The sequence below is a fragment of the Otolemur garnettii genome, unplaced genomic scaffold (assembly GCF_000181295.1).
Source record: "Otolemur garnettii isolate 467f Iridium unplaced genomic scaffold, OtoGar3 scaffold00252, whole genome shotgun sequence".
Classification (NCBI taxonomy): domain Eukaryota; kingdom Metazoa; phylum Chordata; class Mammalia; order Primates; family Galagidae; genus Otolemur; species Otolemur garnettii.
Genome location: NW_003852647.1, coordinates 863,981 through 873,914, shown reverse-complemented (window position 1 = coordinate 873,914; position 9,934 = coordinate 863,981). Strand labels below are relative to the sequence as shown.

At 41.5% G+C, this 9,934-nt stretch overlaps 1 protein-coding gene across 1 annotated transcript in view; it reads right to left on the bottom strand.

Moving 5' to 3' along the window:
• Window positions 1-5,091, bottom strand: part of ADGRG4 (adhesion G protein-coupled receptor G4) — a 187,172-nt gene extending 182,081 nt beyond the window's left edge. The window contains exon 1 of the mRNA XM_003802663.2: window positions 5,022-5,091. Coding sequence (XP_003802711.2) covers window positions 5,022-5,091 — 70 coding nt within the window. The remainder of the gene's footprint in view (window positions 1-5,021) is intronic.
• Window positions 5,092-9,934: the final 4,843 nt, after the last annotated feature.

The following is a 9,934-nucleotide window of genomic DNA, read 5'->3' as shown; positions in this document are numbered from 1 at the left end:
CTGTGGTCCCAGCTACTTGGGAGGCAGAGGCAGGAGACTCGCTTGAGCCCAGGAGTTGGAGGTTGCTGTGAGCTGTGATGCCAGGGCACTCTACCCAGGGGGATAGCTTGAGGCTCTGTCTCAATAAAACAAAAAAATGTCCATCAACTAATGGTATGGGAAAACATGAGGTATATGGATACAAATGCATATTGTTTAGTAATAAAAAGAAATGAACTATTAATAATATGCTACACACGGATGAACCTTGAAAACATTATCTTAAATGAAAGAAGCCAGATACAAAATGCCATGCACTGTATGATTCTATTTATACGAAATGTCCAGAATAAGGCAAATCTACAGAGATAGAAAGCAGATTAGTGATTGCCAAATGCTGGAGTGTTGAGGCAGGGATGAAGAGTAGAGGGGTTCTTTTAGGGATGATGAAAATGTTCTGGAATTAGATAGTGGAGATGATTGCAAACTCTGTAAGATATACTAAAATCCATTGAATTGCATACTTTAAATGGGTGAATTTTATGGTATGTGAGTTAATTTCAATAAAGCTGTTTAAAGTAAATGTCTTTTCACAAAGGACCAGTCCCCACAACCTTCTAGGACAGCATTATCCAATAAAACTTTCTGTGATGATGGAAATGTTCTTTATCTACACTGCCCAATATGGCAGCAACTAGCCACCTATAATTATTGAGCACTTAAGACATGGGTTGTGTTATTGAGAACTGCATTTTGTTTTTCTGAGATAGAGTCTCAGTTTGTCACCCTTGGTAAAGTGCTGTAGCATCATAGCTCACAGCCACCTCAAACTCTTGAACTCAAGTGATCCTCTTGCCTCAGCCTCCTGAGTAGCAGGGACTACAGGCACCTGCCACAGTGCCTGGCTATTTTTAGAGATGGGGTTTCACTCTTGCTCAGGTTGGTCTTGAACTCCTGAGCTCAAACAATCCACCTGCCTCAGGCTCCCAGAGTGCTAGGATTACAGGCATCAGCCACCATGCCCAGCCTGAGAACTGGATATTTAATTTCATTTAATTTAAACTTAGCCATCTGTGGCAAGTAATTACCATATTGGACAGCTTAACTCTTGAGTTTATACCAAAATTTAGAATTTCAACTCAAAGTTTATCCTCCACTTTTCCTTCCACACCAAATGAATTTCTCAAGAAAAGACAAAGATTTTCCTGAACCCTGGCTACACAAACACTTTTTATTTTTTTATTTTTATTTTTTTTTTTTTAGACAGAGCCTCAAGCTGTCCCCCTGGGCAGAGTGCCGTGGCATTACAGCTCACAGCAACCTCCAACTCCTGGGCTCAAGCGAGTCTCCTGCCTCAGCCTCCCAAGTAGCTGGGACCACAGGCGCCCGCCACAACGCCCGGCTATGTTTTGGTTGCAGCCGTCATTGTTGTTTGGCGGGTCTGGGCTGGGGATTCGAACCCGCCACCTTAGGTGTACGTGGCTGGCGCCTTAGCCGGTTGAGCTATAGGCGCCGAGCCCACAAACACTTTTTAGATGAAGAGCTTCTTTACCTCTACACTCCTACTGCTTCCTGACTGACCCTGACCTAGTTGGTCTCTGATGCATAAGGACAGATTTTCTGATGTGGCTTTGCCGCCCCCTGTCTCAAAAGGATTCTGGTCGGGTTGTCTCTGCACATGTGACAACTTCTCAAGAAAGTTGATTCCAGCTCAGATTGACTATCCAATATAGGAGCAAATGGTACTCACTGTAGAGCAATGGTTCTCAACATTCCTAATGCCGCGACCCTTTAATACAGTTCCTCATGTTGTGGTGACCCCCAACCATAAAAGTATTTTCGTTGCTACTTCATAACTGTAATTTTGCTACTGTTATGAATCATAATGTAAATACCTGATATGCAGGATGTATTTAGGCGACCCCTGTGAAAGGGTCGTTTGACCCCCCAAAGGAGTCCATGACCCACAGGTTGAGAACCGCTGGACTGGCTTATTAATATTGACTACATTGGGTACTTGCTTTTCCATTCTTGTGATACTTTGACAGGGGTCACCTAAGACCATCCTGCATATCAGATATTTACATTACAATTCATAACAGTAGCAAAATCACAGTTATGAAGTAGCAACAAAAATAATTGTATGGTTTGAGGGTCACCATAACATGAACATGAGGAACTGTATTAAAGGGTCATGGCATTAGGAAGGTTGAGAACCACTGCTATAGAGGCTGGCTGCCTTCGGCACCCTGTGATCATGTGTCACAAAATTCTAGCTTCCCACCTCCAGAATGCTCCAGAACACGTTACACTCTTTCAACTCAGCAAGCCTGTCCTACTCCACTTGGCGTGTGAGTGTGTATGTGTATGTGTATGTGTATTATAGGGGAGACTTTGGGACAACTACTCTAGCTCTATTTCTTTAACCCAATCCTACCCACCTATTCACCATGCAGTGAAAAGAAGGAGCATGTCATGGACTGAATGTTTAAAGACCTACACACCCCCAATCCCTGTGTTAAATGCCTAACCCCAATGTTATTATGGAGGTGGAGCCTTTGGGAGGTAATTAGGTTTAGATGAGGTCATGAGGGTAGAGACCCATGATAGGATCAGTACCCTTATAGAAGAAAAAGAAAACAGAGTCTCTCTCTCAGCCAGATCCTCAGAGGATTCAAGGAGAAGGTAGCTGTCCGCAAGCTAGGAAGAGAGCCCTTATCAGGAACAGAATCATCTGGCATCTTGCTCTTGGACTCCCAGCCTCTAGAACTATAATAAATATCTATTGTTTAAGCCACTCAGTCTATTTTGTTTGGTAATCTGAGTAGAGTAAGACAGAACACTAGGAAACCAAGTCCTACTTGTACCTTAAGTCCTAGGCCCTCTTCTCTCATTTATTCTTTATTCCTTACCTTCCGCTCCATTCTGCATCCATTCAGGTCCTGAATTCAGTCTTCACCCCTTCTTGCTGACCCTGCTTGTACACCTTTAGACTTTATTACAGATTTGGTTTCTTTTTCTTGACCCTTGATATTCTTCTCTGGACATAGTATTGCTCAGCACTCTGTCTCCATGTACCTAGAGCATCTCTGAGTCACCCTCAGCCTGATCTGGCCTTAATCTCTCCCCCATAATGACCCTCACAGTTGAAAAACGAATGATTCATCTGGTGCCTGAAGGAGACTAAAGTTTAGTTATACTACGGTTTCAAGGGCAGTCTTTTTTCCGGGAAAAATGTGATGAATTTCTCACCAATCAAAGAACAATTATACCTAATTGTTTGATAACCTAAAACATCATTGCTGTGACTCATTAATCTGAGACTTAAACAGTCTGGAAAACCTTGTCACTGCTTTAAAATGCCCTCTGTGGGTTTAAAATATGCACATCTAGGCTGGGCGCAGTGGCTAATGCCTGTAATCATAGTACTCTGGGACAGCCAGGTGGGAGGAATCCCTTGAGCTCCTGAGTTTGAGACCAGCCTGAGCAAGAGCAAGACCTAGTCTCAAAAAAAAAAAAAAAAAAAAAAACAGCTGTGTGTTATTGCGGGCACCTGTAGTACCAGCTACTTGGGAGGCTAAAGCAGGAGGATCACTTAAGCCCAGGAATCTGAAGTTGCTGTGAGCTAGGCTGACACCACAGCACTCTAGCCTGGGCAACAGAGTGAGATTCCATCTCAAAAAAATTAAAAAATAAAAAATAAATAAAAATCTGCACATCTTTCATAAATTTCACTAGCCAGTAACATTCATCACAAAACTCATCTCAACGTTTCAGTACCACATACTCTTCCACTTTTTATTCCATGACTACACTAGACTCCTATATCACTCTATTCCTTGATTACTCTATTCCACGCCTCACAATCTTTCACAAAAACCCACTAGAGTTTGTGTCGTGTAAACCACCACCATTCAGGTGTTCAAAGTCTTATAGTTTGCAATTGCACTAATTTATTCAATCAGCAAATATGGACTGAGTGTCTAACCTATGTGCTAAGACCTGTGTTTGGATGCTTTAGATAAAAAAAAAAATGGAGAAAATAAGAATTCCTTGCCTTTGAAGAAACAGGCAGAGGAAAGATAAATCAACATCTTAGCAGGTAGGCAAGGCCAGGTGACAGAGTTGCCACTGTGTCCCATAGGCCCCATTTCAACCTTTTATTATAAGAAATGTGGTTTCCTGTCAGGCCCTGCATGCAGCAAGAAGCCAGTCAGTGTTCATTGTTGATGGTGACGATGATTTGGTATTTTTCCAGAAGATTAGCTCTCAAATGTAAGGACTGCTCAAATTAAACGCCAAGTCAACTTCATTAGGAATTGTCACTCACTGGCATTTATCACCTTTTTTTTAGCTAAAGACTAATGTGCTGAGTGAGCAAAGCTATTAACTGAATTTATTTAATATGGACAAGATTTCAGTTTTCCAAGACCGTATCTCCTTAAGTTCCCAAATTATCAGCTACTACAGTGAACGGTTTTATCTATTCACTGCAAAATAGAAACAAAGAATCTATCTCTGTTCCTGTCACAGAGTCTAGGCAAGGTCTGGGCCCTTCCAGAACATATGCTGTTTGTCATTGTGAATCAGTTACCAGCTGTTGGCACACCTCAGTTTCTCTGCTTGTGTTCTTACGATCATTGCTATATACATGTAATGGAGACAGTAAGATATTACAGTGCTCCAGGGAGCTTTAAATAAAGAATTATGATTGAGAAGAAATGGCGCAAAAGAAAACCCAGATCTTCTGTTAAGTGTGTGTTAGCCTCCTAATGGCATTTCAGAGTTGCATTAAGAAAAGTCAAAGGCAGTAGTTTAAGGTACTGCCTGCTGGAGGCCAGTTCCCCATCAGTCTTGCATAATACTGAATGAACGGATTCATTTACTAAAGCTCCAGCTTGTCCTACAGCCATATTGCCCAAAAAGAGGCCCTGGAGGGGCAGCCCGGCAAATCTCCACTGATAGTATTTTTCAAATGATTTGTTTCAGTAACCCACTATACACGAGACGTTAGAAGAGATAGTAAGAGTACATTGTCTTACCTGAGAGAAAGATAAAACTTGACATGAGGATCAATCCATAAAGCCTCTGATATATGACGTGTTCTTTCATTGTCTAAGTCTGTGTTCAAAAAGTCAGAATATACCCAGTTCAGATTCAGAACCAACCATTTCTAAATGTATATTAACACACTTCTCCTTCACATCCCACCTAAGGTTTTTTCCTATTGCTTAAAGCCATGGCAGCCAACCCTGACTGACATAGGCGCTTACCTGAGTTATCCAGCCTGACTGAAACCCCACTGATTGATTTATCTGTCAATAAATTGTATTGACTCCCTGCTATGTGAAGACACTGTGTTACCCACTGGGAATACAGTGCTGGGAAGACAAGACAGATATCCACCTTCGTGGGACGAAGTTAAACCAATAGAGAAGATAGACATTAAATGCATAATTACAAAAATGTGATGCATTCAACCCTAATACCTACAAACTAAGCCCAACTACTTGCAGTTTTAATGATTCTAAACTTTTTTAAGGAACATTATGCAAGAAGACTTTACTGACAAAGTAACTCATCAAGCTAGTTCTATTTTTAAAGCAGATCAATTTAGAGAAACCTGACCACCATTTCATTACATTCACCCAGATTCTCTCCTTCATTAATTGTAACCAAAGCTTCTTATTTGGAAAACACACTGAAAACCCCTCCTTTCCTCCAAACAAAACTGGTTTTAACATGGCAAATCCTGCAGGAAGATATTACAGAAACCTGGCAGTAGGGTGCTGATGGGCATTTTCTGACTTGAAATAAAACCTGCTTGTGAATGATTTACTACTGATTTAAACATCCCCTTTCCTATAGGATAATGCAAAATATTGCATTTCTTTCCACTTGTAAGTGGGATTTGGACTGAATAGACTCACTTTACATTTAAAGTAACAGAAGCCAATCAGGAAATCAAATGAATCTTGGGCTTGCTATGAGCACCAGCCATTAATCAGGCTCTTCATATTTACCAAGTGTTCCACTGCCATTCTCATTAGAATAATAAGGGAATTTGTATGACTTGGATGGATTTTCTAAACTATCAGCTTAGAAGTAAGGGGGTATCTAAATTTTTTATGACTTACAAGATGGAATGTAGCTTAAATTTATAGTGCTATAAGAGGACTAGACTGCGAATCAGTCACTGGCTGTGAGAACATACATATTTCTGTTCCTTAATTTCCCTGGGCCTCAGTTTCCTTATCTGTAAAAGTAGAGATAATAATCTGCCTATTTCCCAGAGCTGCTCTTGAAGAGGATCAAGTGAGATGATATTCGAAGGCAATTTTCAAAGTATAAAGTGGATATGATGGATATGATCACTATCTATAAAATGGAATTTTCAACAGCAAGCAATCCAATTTATATTTTCTTCCATTTCCTCTAAACTTTTATAACAATTCCAAGGTATGTTTCAGAAACTTACCTGGCACCCAATAAATAAGTCATAGGATATTCACACTAAAGAATACTACGCAGCCCTTAAAAGGAATGAGGCAAGTCTGTATGTCAGGTATAAAAAGTGGGTTGGGAAATGGCTCAGCGCTGGTAGCTCAGTGGTTAGGGCACCAGCCCCATACACTGAGGTTGGTGAGTTTGAGCATGGCCCTGGCCCGCTAAACAACGACAACCACAACAAAAAAATAGCCAGGCATTGTGGCAGGCGCCTGTAGTCTCAGCTACTTGGGAGGCTGAGGCAAGAGAATCGCTTAAGCCCAAGAGTTGGAGGTTGCTGTGAGGTGCGACACCATGGCACTCTACCCAGGGCCACATAGTGAAACTCTGTCAAGGAAGGAAGGAAGGAAGAAAAGAAAGAAAGAAAAGCAGATTGTGAAAGGAGACTGGGGTGGGAGGAGTTTTCCTTTATATACTATACCTTTATTTACTGATTGGTTATTTTTCTATGATAATGCATTCCCTGTATAATTCTTAAAATTGAAGGGAAGGAGAGAAAGAGGAAGGGAGAGAAAACAGGAAGGGGAAAAAAAGAGATAGATAGGAAGGAAAATGGGAATTAATTAGTTTTCCTTCATCCCCCCTACTATTCTATGCTGTTTGATTATTTCTACAATGAGCATACATTACTTTTGTAATTTCAGGGGAAAAAAACTGAAAGAATGAGTTGAAAGAGAACAATTAGGGGAAAAGGAAAAGGTAAAGAAAGGATGGGGTTTAAGGACTTGTACCTTCTACCTCAGACAATTACATGCAATTTGGTTCTTTTATGATGATGCTTGTATCTTTTATAATTTAAAAAAAAAGGTTAAAGGAAGAAAGGAGGGAAAGAGGGAAGGATAGAGAGGAAGGGACGGAGTAAAAGAAGCAAACGGGGCAGGGAGGACAAAAGGAAGAGACACACTTACCTGAGAGCTGGATTTCTGTCACTTCCCACCCCCAAGGGACCAGATCTGGTCTCTAAATTCCTTAATGGAAGGGTCAGAAAACACGAGACGCATTATCTGCTGGCCATGCCTTGGTCACCTTCTTTTCTGGATCAAACCAGCCTCTCTGCTCTTAGCTTTATGGGGCTTATTAACTCGGGTAGATCCTCTTTCTGGCTTGCCAGCACGTCATGGGGCTGCTCTCCCAAGCATAAAATCAGCATGAGCAAAGTTCTCAGGTTATTACACACCAGCAATAACCCATTAATTTGAGGGCTCTTTCCCAGTTTTCACTAAGGATTATCTTCGCTTCCTACTTGATTATTGCTTTAATTAAATTGGATATATTAAATGGGTACTTACTCATTTCACTTTATTGAGAAAATGGGGAGTGGGAGGGGTGATGTTCAGAACTATGAGCAGAAAGCAAAGGCCAAGAAGGCATTCACATGCTCACATCTAGCACTGTCAGTAAGGCGAAGCCAACTGCTTATCCTCACTGGAGATCCATTCTTCAAATTGCCTTGAAAATAAATACATTTGCCAAACTGATCTCCTGTTATTCTCAAGAGGGGAACGTAGTTTTGGTCCCTGAAGGTGTCATTACAGACCCTTTGGAGGGATGGAAATATCACCAAATCCCATCACGGATTCAGAGCTGGGCCCTGTGAGCTTCCACACTTCACAGATGAAGACCCCGAGGTCCAAGAGGGTAGAAAGCCCAAAGTCACAAAGCTTGTGAATGGCAGAGCAGGAGCTGGAATGAAAGCTTTCTGGCTCCCACACCAATGCAGTTTCCTCTCTATCTCATGCCTTAAAATTTGGAAAATTCAGTCAAATAGGGGGCTTACTCAACCAATCTGTATGCCAGGATTCTCCACAAGGGAAGGAGGACGTATATCAAAATCATCCATGATGTGCCCCTCAAGCCCACAAACTGTGCTCAGTATGGTAAGTAAGAGCCCAAGCTCTGCAGAAAGACCGACTTGAGTTTGAATCCCAGCTGTGTGACTTAAAACCAGTTCCCTAATATCTTTGGAACCCCCCAGTGTCCTCATGTATAGAACATGTATAATAGAACTCACCTCATATTGCTGCGAAGATGACGTGACACAACGTGTGTAAAATGCTTGGCCTAGGTCCAGGCACTGGGTTCTGGTGCTCCAGCCCTTGTCTAGGACGCCATTGCTTCTCCTTTCTACTTAGGCAGAGGGCTTAGGTTTTGTGATCTGTTCCCCACATAGAACCACACAGCTTAGAAGAGGATGCGGAACAGTCACAAGGGAGCACCTTGGCACTTCCCTGGCATTGGTTTATATTTCCCACCACGCCTGCCTATCGGTCTGTCTTCCTCCACAACATCAAGCTCTGGAAGGGTAGGAACTCCAGTGATTCAGCGGTTCACATACTGCCTGGCACATAGAGGGCGCTCAAATGAAATTTTCCTAAATAAGTGCCTGCCTTTCAAACACACCCCTATTCTTCTTATGCCATGCCCCAGGAGTTAGCACAGCGCCTAACACTTAGTAGGTACTTAATGAATACTTGTTGAATTGAAAAAGAGAATTTAAAGGAGTATACATTCATATATACTTGGATAGGTCATAACATTTCTCAGGAAGGAGACCCTCATGAGAATAGTTGCTTCTAGAGGGAGACTGAGGGTCTTGTGTGAGAGGAAAACTCTGTTTTTGTTGAACATGCTTTTGTGCTGTTAGAATCTTAATCATCTGCATGTGTTTTTTTTTTTTTTCAAGAAAAACACTGTTCTCTTAAAAATCTGATATAGCGCAAGTAAAACTTGTATGAAAAAATGAAGAGGTTGGGACTCTTGGCCAAGAGAAGAAAAGTGCCACTTGGGAGGGATTCAATGGGAAGCTTCCATTTTCTGGGAGGTTATAAGGAGAATGTTGACCATCTGTTCTCCATATCTACAGAGTAATATGAAATGGACTGAAATTGATGGGAGATGTGAGTTAGACATAAATAAGTTGTTATTGCCGGTAGCAGATGATAAACACCAGAAAAGGCAATCATAAGATGTTATGAGCCATAGATAGTCATATGGCTCTGCTCATATACTTGTCCCCCCACAGAGAGGGCTAAGCTGAATGACTTACTGCGACTCTGTCCCTTTAATCTGTTGAAGGTCCAGGCTGTCATCATTTCCTCTTCCGTTTCCTGGTGTGAGCATCCCACCAGGCCAATTGGAAGTATAGTGATTTCCATACAGCAGGATCCCCAACCTCAAGCCAGCTATTGAATTCTGGGCTCGGCCACATAAACAGTGAAAGACTCCAATGCTGAAGGAAAAAAATCATCTGTGCTGGCAACTCCATAAGAGATTTTGAAGGCCAATTTTATTATAATTACATTCGATTGCCACTTCAAACATTACCATCCAACTGATTACCTACTCATTGCCATTCCTGTGCATACCTTCATACATTTACTATATATGTGGGCATCCTTTACCAATATGTAATATTACTTTGTAGACTAATACTGCATGTTGTGAAACA